Here is a 15,493-nt window from a genome sequence, read left to right as displayed (position 1 = left end):
TCAAGGTACAATCAGCTTCTGATAACCAGGACACAGTTTTTTCTGAGGTGAGGATTGGCTGTGTCACAAGTGCAAAGAATGATCTGGCTCTCTTTCAGTTTAGTTAACCCAAATCCAGTGCTTTCTGAGAGTGCCTACACTGTGTCCACAACCAGCTGTGATTCAGAAATTTTATATCGTGTGAGGGTAGCCATGCGAAACTTAGTAGGGTCTGAGCACCGGAACTGGCTATATTTGGCATCAGCAGCATGTCCTGAAGTGTTGTAAAACAGGTATTTACAGGGAGAAGTGATGGGAAGTTTCATCAGTTCTGCAGAAAACAGGGTAGGCTCAGGCTCAGCTTATTGGTGTTCCATGCATGGCCTCTTACGTGTCCATTCACTCTGGTATTGATTGCTCCAGGTTTAAGGATGGGTTATCTTCTGTGCCTGTGTCATGGGGTCAGCTGTCCTGGTTGTGTTTACTGCCTTGCTTGTGGGGTGGGGTGAGGACCAAAAAATGACTTTGCTGTGTAAGTGCTGCTCAGGAGTAGCTAAAATATCCATGTATTATCAACCTTGTTTCCAGCACAAATCCAAAACAGAGCTGCATATCACATTTTTCTATGGAGAAAATTAACTCTATATGTTGACTATATGTTTCTTCAGTGTGAAGGTGCTGGCAAAGGCAGGAGTAATTTCTCTTTCTTGAGTAGACTATTAATGAGTCCTCAATCAGAGTGACATGGGAAGCATATAATTGTTTCCTTTAGGGTCAGTTAATTAGCTACATCAGAGTGGAAAAAGGCATTAAACTTGTATTAAACTTGCAAGAGACATTTCTGGTGTTTTGCAGAAAAAAAAAAGATCATAGTTAATTAATTAAGGCCTTTTCTTGAAACAAAAAGTATAGTAGAAATTCTGTTGCTTACTTTTTCCTAGGATGTTGATGCTACAAACCCAAATTATGAAATTATGTGCATGATAAGAGATTTCAGGGGAAGTTTGGATTATAGACCACTGACAACTGCTGATCCTGTAAGTATGCCAGCAGCATGGAAATGTGTTACCCTTCTGTGGTTTTGCTGTGTGTTTTCATTTTTTTTCCATGCATACTTCTGTCTGTTAATGCAAAAAATAGCTATTTTAATATATATTAGTATTTAATATAACATGGGTTTATTTTTCCGGTAATTTGTTGATACTGAAATGAGTAGATTTTGGAAGTCGTACTTTACTAAACTGTTATTAAATATATTTTTACTATTAAATAATGCCAATATGTACTAAGTAGTCACTCAGCCTTTGTATGGTAAATTTTCCTGGGATGCTAAGGGATGTATGCACAAAACTATGAAATTTATTTGAAGAGCTGTCTTCAACATAATGATTATTATTTGATCTTTGAAGGTGATGGGATTTTGGTTTGCAGCCAAGTCAGAGGAGTGGAATCCTTAAATGATCAAAACTCAGATTCTTTGGAAATCAGAGAATGTGACAATTTCTGTCAGTAGCATATTTACCCTGTTAAAGCTAGATTTGCTTTCCTAGTCCAATAGTACCTGTTGATCTATTGGATTCGATCACTGTCTGTCGGGAGTTTTGTTAACATATGGTTCTCCCTTTTGGGTTCTTGGCTACTGTGCAGGCACAAGGGGTTTTTACATGTTCAGATGACTCACTGTCTTGGAAATTTCACTTTGTTTAAGTCAAATAAAGTTAAATATTTGGTAACTGGAATTGGGATATAGTTCACTGAAAGACTTTCCTTTGCAGATTGATGAGCACAGGATTTGTGTTTGTGTACGAAAACGACCACTCAATAAAAAAGGTATGATTGTTGAAGATTTTGTTCATTTGTTTATCGGAAAAGCTGCTTCTGATAGTAACATTATTTGTGTTAAACAACTCTAGAAATACTAGGTGAAGAGGTGAAGCTTTTATATTAGACAGTACGTGTGATGAACCTAGAAAATTCATCGACTTGTCGTAACCTGGGGAGAAAAGTAGTTTACCTGCCACAATTTTATGTAGTAGGAGGTGAGGCACAGGAAGATGCGATTTTTTCCCAAGGTCATCTAGGATGTATTTAGTTGATCTGGAAGTTAATTCTGCTGTAATCTCTTCACTATTATGTTGTATTAGGATCACTGTTATTTTGAAGTATCCTTCAAGTGATCTCATGAGCAGAGAGTTACACAGTGAAAACTTTCATACATGTTTTTGTATATACATTTTTGTGCTTCCAAGTGATCTTGAATTAGACATCAAGGAGGTATCTTATGACACGGTTGGTGCCTGTACTTGTCCAAGGCATCCTCACAGGGCTAGTGGACTGCAGGTAAACAGAAGACTTGTATCTCCTGGAGTTGTTGCTCAGGGCTGGCAAAGTTACTCTAGAGCATATCAAATGCCACTAAAAATGGTTACGTACTAAAAGAACTCCTTAATGACTTTTTATTTTATGTGATGAGTGTTTGAGCTACTTTTCTTACTGCCTGCTCATCAGACTAGAGTCTGTATTAAAAAAAAACCAACAAAACCAAACAACAAAAAACTGTTCAGCTTTCAATTCTAGTTAAATTGAAATTTTGACTTCCTAGGAAGCTTTTTTACTTTCAGTGGGAATTTAGAACACAAATGCCTACTGGATTGTAGCCTGTGTGAATCCAGTGCTGCAAGATGTTTTTTTCCTTCTCTTTCTCTTATATTCTGTTCAGATGAAGGACTCAAAAGAGCACCACTCTGATGCTGATGCAACATGGGATGCTATTTATTGTTTTTGTACTGTCAGAAGTACACATTTAGGATTATCTGAAGCATACCCAGAGGAAAATGGAGGAAAGGTGCTCCCTTTCCCATACATATGTTGATACCAGTATATAGTTAGGTTTTTTTGACTTATTTTCCCTTTCATGTTGCTGCTTCTATTTTTTTTTTTAGTTTTTACTTTTACTGTTGGGAAAAATGTGACTTTCTACCTGTGCTGGAGGTGGACAAAGTGAAATCACAGTAAATGAAAACAGGTTGTTATGGGACATGAGCTGGGATTCAGAAGTAGGGTTTGATTTTGTGGAAGTTGCATATCTTTCATATTAGTGGTTGGGAGCTATTAAAAAGTAAATCTGAGGTGTTTGTAGAAATATGAATGTCTAAGTAAAAATGAGATTGATACTTAAAGCTGTTTTGCATTTTTAAGAATAAACAGTAGTAAAAAAGTTGTTAACTAAATAATCTGTGAAGGGGATGATAATCTAGTACCCACATGATACAATCTCCTGAAAACACTCAGTTCACAAGAAGCAGTATTTCTCATAAAATCATAGAAAAGCATAAAAGAATTAAAGATGCTAGACTGCAATCATATGATTAGAAAAAAAAAATTAATTTGTTTTGTCATCTCAAAAATGCAGAATTAGCACCAAAAACATTAGGTATTCTCAGCATCAATTGTTCTCTGGATCGACTTCACAGGAAGTAGGTGTTCAGAGTGACATTTTGACATTTTAGTTCAGTGACACATATTTATAATTGTGAAATGTATGATGGGTTTCAGAGACATTACTCCTAATTTTCATCAGCAAAGAATGCAGCTTCTCATACCAAATAGATGGGAGGAAGTATACGTCTTACTCCAAACAATTTTTTAAGAAAAATCCTCTTCTGACTAGTTAAACTAAAAGGTTTTTACTGCAAAGAATTGTCCAGCATACATTTATTTTTGTCACTGTTCCTTACTTATTATCTGTGATTGCTGCAGAATAATTGCATTTCATTTTATTGCAGTGCAGTTGAAAAATTCATTATACATTGGCTGGAATGTGCATTTCCATTGGTGTGTAATGTAATGCAATGGTAACCATCGTACTGTTTGATTAGGATGTTAATTCATGAAAAGGTTTCTATCTGGTTGTATAAATTCATGTCAAATTCTTAAACTGCATGCCTTAAGAAATTTTACAAAGAAATGCAAGTAGGACACATTAGTGAATCCTGACTGTATACACAAAGGGTCTTTATTTTTGTGCATACTATGGATCACTGGGTTCTCTATTTTGCTGACTCATATACCATACAACAATTAGCAGTAAATTGCAGTGCTGTATAGTAATTATAATCTAGGATCTCACTGTTGAAGTCACAGTGATAGGAAGGATCATTATAATTTTCAGCTTATTCTGCTAACAAGATAATATTTTGAAAGGATTTTATTTTGGAGGAATTATATATTAAAGATATGTACTATAGGTTCCAGGAGGAATGCACAAATTATAATGTCTCTGAGGAATGAAAGCAAAATTTAAAGAAAATATCAAGATAAAATTTTAAAACAAAATGTATTATCATAAGGAGGTTAATTTCTTTGTGTTTTCAAGTTTGAAGCAGTATAGTACTACCATCTAATTTCTGCACTAGAGAAGATATTTATAAAAACTCAAAGGATATGGCAGTGAGCTGTAGAAGACTATATAATTACTGAGGAATAAGACCTCAAGTCCAAGAAAGGTGTTATATAAGGCATAACAAGTTACAATGATAGTGCTGTAATTAATGATCATAGTCTTTAGTCTAAAGAGCTTTGTACTTCTCTTTAATTTCTAGCAATTGGTAGGATAGGATGATTAGACTTCCAAATTGAAATCTCTTGCTTAGCAGATTGCTATCTAGGTATCAGAAGCCCAAATCCATTGCAGTGTTGTTACTTGGAGGAGCTGTGTTATCTGAGATGTTTTGAGAGTGTAAACAATGGGAAAATGTAAAAAATAATGATGTGTTGTTAGTTAAATTTATATTTCACTTATTTTATAGAAACTTTAATGAAAGACCTTGATGTAATAACAATTCCTAGTAAAGATGTTGTGATGGTACATGAACCAAAACAAAAGGTGGATTTAACAAGGTACCTAGAAAACCAAACTTTTCGTTTTGATTATGCCTTTGATGACATGGCTCCTAATGAAATGGTTTACAGGTATGTGTATATGCTTTTTTTTGGTGAATCTTTTTTCTCATGTTTTTTCCGTACTAATAACTGTTACACTTACATTGGTCTTAGACTTTATTCCTATTCTCTGTGTTACCAGATGGTATATTGCTACCTCCATTCTTGTACCTGTTTACTTTTGTTTTAACTCTTTATCCCTAATTTTTCACCTGCAATGTCATTTCCTCTGTTGACCTCAGTCCTACTCCCAGTCTTCCTCCAAGCCCTGCTGCATTCCAGGCTCTAGCAAATATCGCCTGCCTCCTCAGCTGCTGATTACTTGAGCCATGTAATCAGTTCTCCATTTGCTTCCAGGTTATTGTCTTATTATTAGTGTGTGTGCAGCACCTGAGAAACCTGAGTCATGGCTTTTGGTCATTAGGGAACCTGGAGGAAGAGAGCCCTAGCACCAAAGAGCTTGCAGTCTGAATATAGGATAATTAAGAGATGGAAAGAAATCAGTAGAGGGTGAGAAAAGAGTACAAATAAAGTGAGAGAGTGTATATTGCAGTATTGCCAAGATGCCTGAGCTTACATATCTTCTGGAAGCAATCTGGCTGATGTAATGTGGAAGTGTATAAAGCTATGTTATCATGCTGTAAATGCCAAATCCTTCTAACTTAAAAACAACCAGCGGCAAAGACACATATCCTCTCTTATAGGCCAAAGATATTTGGATCTCCATTTTGTTCTTTGCTCTTCTGTTTCAGTTCCACTGTTGGTATGGAATAATTCACGCAGCACTTTTAAAAGCATGTTTAGAAGTAGCTATTTCCCTTCAACAAGTCACTGAATAAAGTACATACAGTAGTGGGCAAGGTTAGACACTGACATAATATTAGTCAGAATCTTAGTATGCATCTAAATAACTTTGAAACTTTTTGCAGAAAATGTTGATATTAAAAAGGAATTTGGTGAAGATACAATCTTTCTTATGCTTGGGAAGTGCTTCCCATAGTCTTAAAAAGTATTGACAGAGAAATATCTTTCTTCTTGTTTTTAATCCACAACTAGGAAGTCAAAGTTAGGATCATGCCCTGATTGATAGTGGACAGCAAAAGAATTCTTAAAAGGTTGTGAAAATAAAAACTTCTGTCTTATGCTTGTTATAATTAGAGAAGGGGGCAAAAGGAAAATCTTATGAAACTAATACTAACAAAAGAGTTGTGAACAGCAAAGCTGTCTTGGAGATTTCAGTCTTTGCTGGTTGTCTGCTGGAAGCATCTTTCCTTTCCTTGACACTGAAGAGCTGTGGGAGAGCCAGCTGGTTGATGATGCATGAAGTAATTATCTTGCTTGACAATCCATTCTTCTAATCTCCCTCCTTCCTTTATTTCTCTGTGTGAAAATGGTGTTTAATGTGAGGGGTGGTATATTTTGGTATACAATGTTGTTGTGTTTTGTACTGAGTTTTTTCAGAGTTTTTGTAGTTATGTAATATATTAATGGCAATATAGGAATATATTTTAAGATTATTGTATTCAAACTGAAACAGTAGATCTCTAGTCTTTCTCCTTCTCCCTTATATGGCACAATAATCATCATTATTTGAAGGACAATCTGTTTTGAGGTCTTCCATAATAACAGAAATAAGAGCAAGATAGGTGTCATCATGTGCTCTCATCAGAGCCTCAGGGTCATACTGAGAAAAAAATACTGTGTTAAGATGCTCCAGTTTTCTCCAATATGCTAAATTTACTGTATATCTATGCTGAAAAAATGTTCAGTCCAAGGTAGAAAAGTACATACTCTATTATTATTACTTCTACTGCCATTATTGTTACCATTATTGCTACTATTATTTTGCTTAGCCTGTATTTTAAGTATTTTTAATCAACAAACCAGAGCACAGAGTTGAAATCTTTGTTAATATTAAAAAACACTCACTAGTTGGAATGGATATGCCATATGAGTTTTAAAGGAGAACCAGTTCAGGTTTCTGAAAGACTAAGGTTGCAAATAAAAGTTCTAGTAAAAGTAAAATTGGACTCTTTTAACATAGTCTCATTTGGAGTTGTGTAATCCTTTATGAAAACGTTTTAAGATATGTTTGCATTTTTTCTTACTTTAAAATAGATACATTTAAGTCCCTTTTTAATAAATCAGCAAAATAAAGAGTTTCAAGTTCAGTCAAACAGAAGTAATGGAGTGTGCTTCTAAGGAGGCTAGACTTTGTGAATTTTTCAATTTTTATGTATAGAGAGAACAAACATCAAAATATGGGAATATCCTCTTGAGAAGACAGAAGATGTATACTCAGAAAAAGCAAAGAAAGAAAAACTAAGGCTGTTAAGGAATCATTTGGTGTATTCTTGATGAAAAGTCATGATTTAGCTAGATGTAGATTCTTTATATAACCCTGGGTTGCTGCTGAGTGGCTCGGTCTTGCCCATATTGTTTTTGTAAGTGATCTTGTGTTTGAAAGCAGAATGAAGGAAGGTTGTAGCATCTCAGTGTTTCTGTAATTCATTTTTTTCCTTTATTGGTCACTATCAGGTTATTTATATGTAAACAACTGGAGACAGTTTAGAAAGAGTTTTGCAGAGAGAATCATCTCCATATGTAACTCTCCATTATTTACCCTTTGCTTTTGGAGTTTAGAATTAAGTAATAGTGATAAGCAGCTGAAGTAGGAACAATAGCTCTGTGTTTCTTAAAATTAATTATCTAAAAAAAGAAATGATACTTCAGATAATAATTTTGATACAGCAAATAGTACCTCACAGATAAGTAGATGTTTTCATTCTTAAGAGCTTGGGTATTCATTATCTTGACCCCTTTCTTAATGTATGCACATTCTCAAAAATTGAGATGTGCAGTGTTGTTTTGACCTCTTGTCTTTCAAATTTAATCTTGGAAGTTGATTTGGGGAGGAAAAAAAATGACAGCAGACATTTACTATTGACAAAATTCCTGTAGCACTTCAATATCTTCATATTCTGTCATGTTGAGGGAGCTCAGACTGTTTAGTGAACTGTGGCGTGTTGGATCATTGAAACAAGGAAATCATTGTTTTAGGGTTTAAAGAAGGATAATATTGTTGTGAAACAAATGAGAGAGACCTCAAATGAGAGAGACCTTGTAGCATGTGATGGTTTGGAAAATTTAAATACCTTAGAGCTGGTATTACTTCAAAAATTAATGTATAAATGTCCTTTGACCTGTCAAAGTATAGGATCAATTTTGTCACTTCTGGCCTTAGCATTTTAATTTTCCTTGGGGTAGTGGCATCTTAAATACTCCAGTTTTTTAAGTACAGGTTTTTTTGCATTTAAGGTTTACAGCTCGACCATTAGTGGAGACCATATTTGAAAGGGGAATGGCCACTTGTTTTGCATATGGACAAACAGGCAGTGGGAAAACCCATGTAAGTAGTTCTTCTACAAGTCAGCAATACTCTTTTTTATACATTACACACTTAGATGAGTTCTAATAAATAAGAAATATGTCAGCTACAATTATGTGACTTTTATGGTGCTTTTCTTTTTTTCTTTGCTTTTTTTTTTTAATTTAGACTATGGGTGGCGACTTTTCAGGAAAGAACCAAGATTGTTCTAAAGGCATATATGCACTAGCAGGTGAGACTTCACTGATCAGTTGGCTTTGGGCAGACCAGTTGAGATCAATACATTTTCTACTCTTTGTCATACAAGTATAACACTTTACTTACTTTGCATTGCAGTGGAGCTTTGCTAACATCAAAAGTTGTCCCTAGATATGTTTCCTTTACACAGTAATGTAAATATAGACTACTTAACAAAAATGCACTAACAGATTATTTAACTTTATCATTTTGGGGTCTTCTGCATCTTCCAGTGTAATGTGGCAGTTTAGATTGTGTTGTTTTAGGCTTGGTTGACTGACTCTATTTGTCATTCTTGCAAAATATGAGGTCCTGTAAAATAGACTGTTACACATGAATGAATATTCACTAAATGAAAACACATGATGAGATTTCTTTTTATTCTGGAAATGTATTCACAGCTCGAGATGTCTTTTTAATGCTAAAGAAGCCAAACTATAAGAAATTAGAACTTCAAGTGTATGCAACGTTTTTTGAGATCTACAGTGGTAAGGTAATTACCTGATCCTTTTATGAGAAAGAAGGAGTTTCTCAAAATTTTGACAAAATTTTGAGCTTGTCACATTAAAGAATGTTCCCCTCTTTGTATTAAAAGCTGTATTTCAAAGGATTTTTACATTTCCCTTCCAATCATGTATTTCTATGGAATGTTTTGCATTATTCGAAATGGAATTCAAAACAAGATTTTTTTTAAAGCTCCTCTTTTAACTGTTGTGTTTTCCTCCTTTCCTAAGGTTTTTGACTTGTTGAACAGGAAGACAAAATTAAGAGTCTTGGAAGATGGTAAACAGCAAGTCCAGGTGGTGGGATTACAGGAGCGGGAAGTCAAATGTGTTGAAGATGTTCTTAAGCTTATTGAAGTAGGCAACAGCTGCAGGTATCTTCTATAGCTTGCACCAGTTTTTCATAGTCCATTAAAAAATCAGAACAAGATTTTTTGAGGTATATTTCTAGTGATGCCTTTCCATATTCAAGTGAGTTTTTGATGATGTTGTCTGCAAGTAAAGAATCTACCTATGTTTTAAATAGAGATGTTTGGAATTTCTCATATTTTTCTGTATTTTCATAGAGAAAAATAACTGATTGTTCAAGAGGATGTGAATTGCATGCATTATGTAAGCAGCTTACTGACTTAAATTCACATAATTTAAAAACTGGAATGCTGCCAGGTTCTTCATCTGTAAAAGGCCTTGATGCATACTGGCAGAGGTTAAGCACAATTTTTTTTTTAAGATTTCAGCTTCATTGTTTTTAAAATTAGCCTTGAGCATGGACTGCTGCATGATCAGATAAAAATGCCAGCATTTTTTATGTAAGCTCTCTGATAATCCGAAATATGTGAAGATCTGATTTTAAAAGGGAGGCAAAATGTTGCTAATCTTCCATTTCCATTTAAAGAGATGGAAGAAGAGGCATAATTGTACTATGTATATCCAGATATTAGTGTTCTATGTCTAGTGTCCACAAGAGTACTAGACATTCTGTCAGCATCTAAGAAAATACAGGAATGTGCCCTGAAAACCCATCATTGTGAGGTTAGTGTTTAACATGTATGGTCCTCTACTGGTTAATGTCTTTCTCTGCTTGTCTCTTGTTTAAAGGACATCTGGCCAGACATCTGCAAATGCACACTCATCTCGAAGCCACGCAGTGTTTCAGATTATTCTCAGAAGGAAAGGGAAATTGCATGGTAAATTTTCTCTGATTGATTTGGCTGGCAATGAAAGAGGAGCAGATACTTCTAGTGCAGATAGGCAGACTCGACTGGAAGGTGCAGAAATTAACAAGAGCCTTTTAGCACTCAAGGTAACTGATATGTTTCTATTGCGTTGGAGTAGGTGGAAGCCTACATATAATAGCAATGACAAGTAAAATTAGTGTTTTTGCAGGCTTTACTTGTCTACATTGTCTTTTGATATGACAGGTATAAACCAATTTATTAATTTTTCCTCTGCATGCATGAAGGAACACTTAGTAAGTCCCAAGTAGAAACAATGTAGAAACTTTGTGCTATCAACTTAAATGTAGTTTTTGTAAAATAAAATCAAAACACCCCAGCAAAACCAGCCAACCAACCAACTGAAAAACAAAACCAAACCCCTAAACAAAGAAAATACCCCACAAAAAAACAAGTTCACTAAAAGTCCCCAGTGGTTGAATTTGTAGACATTTCTGATACATACCTAAAATGGGAAGGCAAATGATTTACTTTGGTACTCAGAATATGAAATACTAACAGGAAGTACTATTACTGATCTCGCTATTTCATTATTTAAATAAAAAATAATACTACACTGACAACATATTTGCTGCTATTAATATATCGACTAAAGCAAAACAACAGCAGCATGTCCAGAAATAAACCTTGAAAAGTAAAATCCATTTTTGTCAACACTTCTTCATAGCAAATTGTCTGATACGGTCACTTTACAGATTTTCATACATCCAATACGTATAAACAGAGGAAATACTGAATATAAAGAATTACTACTTAAATATTCATCTGCCTTTTTTTTAATGTTTTATAGTGATTAAAAGAGGCTCAGTCTAAATAGGGGAAGTAATTTTTTTATTTCAAACTGGAGAAATGGTAGTTTTTGAATGTCTTAGAATTTGTCTCTGGTTTTGGTCAATTTTGCTTAGGTTTACTACTCTCAGCACCAACACTGGTTTTATATATAAAATCTGAACCCCAAGATCTGTGTGGTTGCCTTTTTATTCCCAATATAAACTTGGGAGGAGACTAAATTGGTATTTGACTAAATACATCTCACAACGCAGCATAAAATTGTGATGTATAATGTATCATTACAAAATTCTATGGCATGTGGAAGAACTGCAAGCAGCAGTTCCAAAACTTTGGCCTATTCTGCTTTAATGTCAAAGTAAGCAATGCTGGCACCATTGGGTTGATGCTACTACTCATTTCCAAATGTAACTGAATAAAGCTATTTTGTTTGGGGGGTTTAGTTTGAGGGGGTTTTTTTTCCAGTTTATTTATTTTGTACTGGATAGTGCTCATACAACATATTTGGTTAATTTTTATATAACTTGTCTTTTTAATTATAGCAAAAAGTTCTGCTGCTGTTGCTGTAGTAGTGATTTTCATCAAAATTATTTGGGGAAGGGGGAAATAAAAATAAATGTATATCTTGCAGGAGTCTAAAAGGTGATACAAAATCAGAAACATTCTCAATTACATGTTTGCCATTTTTCATCTATCCCACAAACATTACACAACCTTTACCATTTTTATTTAGAAGCCATGAAGTTATTTTCAAGTTCCAGTTAAACTAATACATTCTGACAAAGTGGTCTTTGTTGATAATCCAAGATTTGCTCTTTCCATCTGGATATCAGTCCTGTCTTAACCTGTTCGGGATTTTGGCACAGGAATTTATTTCTTTAATATCTCTACATGGGAGTAGTGTTGTCATTTTGTTACCTGTTTTTCAGAGATGTAATGAAAACTAAACATAGATTAAAACTCTGTTACAAATTTAGAAACTGGTGGTGTCCTTCTATAATCTTTTACTAGTAAGGAGATAATCCAATTCTAATTTTTCAGGAGTAAGGAAACTAAAAATCATTATGGTAAATTAAAATTAAAAACTTGGTGATTGCCATATCAGTAATTCAATATAGGATATGTCTGCAGCTGGAGGATTAGTTGAATTTCTGTAGAATTATTCATGTAACACAAAGGCTATTCCATCTATTAGAGCAGCTAAAAGCAAAGCTCTAATTTGAAATACATTTGAAGTTTGGTTGACTGTAGAAGTTCTGAATATAGATACTTTAAAAGTGCACCAAGGAAGCCTTGCATCTGAAGAGATGGAAAGGAAAATGCAGAATCTGGAATTAACAGTTAAGGAAAATGCAGAGTCTGAAATTAACAGTCAAAATATTATGATTATGACAGTACAAAAATTTGAAATTAAAAAGTTCTTTGCATAGGAATAACTTACTAGACAGTATTAGAGTGCTGAGTGGATAAAAGTGATGGTTAGAGTGATGGTGTCTTGGTGTCACTGTTGTACTTAGTTGCTGCTGTATCTTCTGTAGTAATTTTGTAATATTTACATCTATACAGTATTGCTCACTGGAACCCCGTCAGTTGCAAATATTAGTGTAGCCCCTTGCTTCTGGGTATGGAAGAGAAGATCTTATCCCTGTTTCTTCACATAAAGAGTATTTTAAAACAGGGAGTGACCTAATGTTTCCAGGTGTCTTCCAGTGCTAAGTAGAGAGCTTGCTTCCAGTAGAGAGCTATGCCTACTTGGTTTGTGACCTGTGGAACTTTCAGAAAGTTTGTTTTCTTCTAAGCTGTAAAGAAAGACAGTGGTAAAATCAGAGTCAAAGCCACTGCTTTTAACTGATGCAGTTAACCCATATCCCTGCCCACACTGTTGCTGCTGGCAGAGGTTGTAGCTCATTCAGGCTTTTGTAGCTGATAATCAGGAATAATTGTTACCCTGAACATTTCACATCAACACTGTTTAGTTTTATTGTTGGATACCATGGGTGTAAACAATTTGGGTGACATTGAGACAGTTTTTAGGCTTCTAATCCTTTAAAAATTCTTTCCTCTGTACTGAGCTTAATGAGAAGTGGAACCCCAATGCTTATTGAATTCAAGCTTTAAGCACATTTTAATGATATTTTTGGGGGAGTGCATCAGATATAAGGCATGTATTTTCTGATTCTGAATTGTGTTTTTATTACCTTTATTTAACCCATGATAAAGAATTTCTTTGTTCTTTTAGGAGTGCATTAGAGCCTTAGGCCGAAATAAACCTCATACACCCTTCAGAGCAAGTAAACTTACTCAGGTGCTAAGAGATTCATTCATTGGAGAAAACTCACGTACCTGTATGGTAAGTTGATTTGGTTAACTGTTCTAACAATTACAAAGAGAAAAGACACTTCGAATTTAGGCTTTTATGTTTAAAACTGGTTGCATGGTACTGGTAGTGTGTTGGACTTATATTTATTTACTAATTGACGTTATATGTGAAGGGAGGTTTCAAAAGAGACATTTCTCAATGGTTTAAATTGAATATCAGGAGAAATTTCTTCACCAAAGGAGCTGTCAAGCATTCGAACCAGCTGCTTAGGGAAAGTGGTCTAGTCTCAATCCTCAGAGATCTTTAAAAGGTGCATAGATGTGGTAGTTAGGGACATGCTCATGGGCTTAGTTGGGTTAATGGTGGGACTAAATTATTTTAGAAGTCTTTTCCAGCCCATATGATTCTGTGATTTTAGATAACTTGTTCCCTTCCCACTTTTTTATTGACCTTTCTTATTGCTGGTTCTAGTTTTCTAGCTAGGCTGGCAGCTAGAAACACTTCTACCTTGAGAAGTTTGTTTGTTTTAGCAGTGTCTTAATTATAAAAGAGTCTTGTTTTTTTTTTTGCAGAATTCTGGAAAAGAGGGTGTAGACTGGAAATAGTGATGAGTTGTGGTTTTTAAATGACAAAGTTGGTAACTAAAAGTTGGTATCAAGCTTATCAGAATATGCTTCATGCTGTTGGAAGGGAAGTTGTTGGGATAGATGGGATGAATAGCTGTTGTAAATACATAAAATATATATAAGAATATATAAATATACAAAATATAACATTAATCAAAATTATTTTAACTATTATAAATTATTAACTATTATAAATATAAAAATATGTATACTTATGTAAATAATTGTTGAATAGCTGTAAATGTGCATTTGTGCCAGTCTGAAAAACAGAATTCTTCTGACAGATGAGTGAAAGGACAGATAAAAGTCCTGACGTCCAGTTCTTTTATTTGTGCATCTGTAACATTTCTCTTTATGAGAATGTGAACTCTCTGCAGTACATACTGATTACAGGCTTATTTGTGTTGGTTACTTCTCACAGGCTCCTTTGAATTAATTAGTCTATAGACCAGAGAAGTCTGCAGGCCACAATGTGTAAACCATGGTCTTAGGACAGCTTAGTCTTCCCTTTAGCTGTTAGGTATGGTTCCAATACAAAAACTGTGGTAAAATAATGTTTTTATTAACGTTTTTTCCTTCAGTTCTCTAATGAAACAACAGGATAGTTTGCTTTCCCACTGAGACATACCTGACCAAGCTGAAGATGTCCCTGCTCACTACATGGGGGTTGAACTAAATGACCTTTAGAGGTCTCTTCCAGCTCAAATCATTGTATGACTCTGTAACTTCATGAATCCCATGCAGGATTAGATAGTTAGATGGTGCAATTCTAGCAGGTATATCCACACTGCTGAAGGAGGTTTGAAAAATTAGCTTGTTGGAAGCTACTCCCTGCACATCAAATAGTTAACCTCCTGTTGGAAGTTACTCTCTGCACATCAAATAATTAATGTTTGTGAATATTTCATGGAAGTTCTTTAATGATAAAAATAATCCCCTCTGAAAGTGGAAATATGCTTGAACAATTTTTTTTTATTATTTTCTCACTCACATAACTACAGTTCACAATTAAGCTTAAGAAGCCTCTTTGAGGATAAGATGCTGCCTTCAAATTCATTCTTCTGCTATTTTTTAACAGTAGGACCACTTGTGACATACTGGTTTTAGTGTTTGTTTACATGAATTTTTTAATTAAGAATGTAATCAGCAGAGTTTCATCTTAAGATACTGTCATGGTTTAACCCCAGCCAGCAATGGAGGGTTATTACTAAGAACTTTTTCAACAAGAGGGATTTTGTCCACTGTTCAGATGTGCTGTTTGAATGAGACGTTTTTAACTACGTGGTGCTTTTCAATATGGAATGCATATAAAATGATGTAGTAAAATCTTGTGGTTTTTAACTTACTGAAGGATCCCTGAAATAGTAAAATGTCTGCTCTATGTTTTCCATTTGCTTTCTGATATACGAATCTGTAAGGAGGATATATGAATAAAACTCATTGGCTATTTCTACACTTCATTTTTATGTGATTTT

The 15,493-nt window shown here is 34.6% G+C and overlaps 1 protein-coding gene across 1 annotated transcript in view; it reads left to right on the top strand.

Moving 5' to 3' along the window:
* Positions 1-15,493, top strand: part of KIF2A (kinesin family member 2A) — a 173,883-nt gene that overhangs the window by 144,587 nt on the left and 13,803 nt on the right. Inside the window, exons 10-18 of the mRNA XM_031057824.1 lie at positions 921-1,016; positions 1,755-1,809; positions 4,788-4,950; positions 8,239-8,329; positions 8,477-8,540; positions 8,947-9,038; positions 9,280-9,422; positions 10,147-10,351; positions 13,312-13,422. Of these exons, the coding sequence (XP_030913684.1) occupies positions 921-1,016; positions 1,755-1,809; positions 4,788-4,950; positions 8,239-8,329; positions 8,477-8,540; positions 8,947-9,038; positions 9,280-9,422; positions 10,147-10,351; positions 13,312-13,422 (1,020 nt within the window). The remainder of the gene's footprint in view (positions 1-920; positions 1,017-1,754; positions 1,810-4,787; positions 4,951-8,238; positions 8,330-8,476; positions 8,541-8,946; positions 9,039-9,279; positions 9,423-10,146; positions 10,352-13,311; positions 13,423-15,493) is intronic.

Source organism: Geospiza fortis, unplaced genomic scaffold, assembly GCF_000277835.1.
Source record: "Geospiza fortis unplaced genomic scaffold, GeoFor_1.0 scaffold443, whole genome shotgun sequence".
Classification (NCBI taxonomy): domain Eukaryota; kingdom Metazoa; phylum Chordata; class Aves; order Passeriformes; family Thraupidae; genus Geospiza; species Geospiza fortis.
This window is presented reverse-complemented; position numbering and strand designations above follow the sequence as displayed.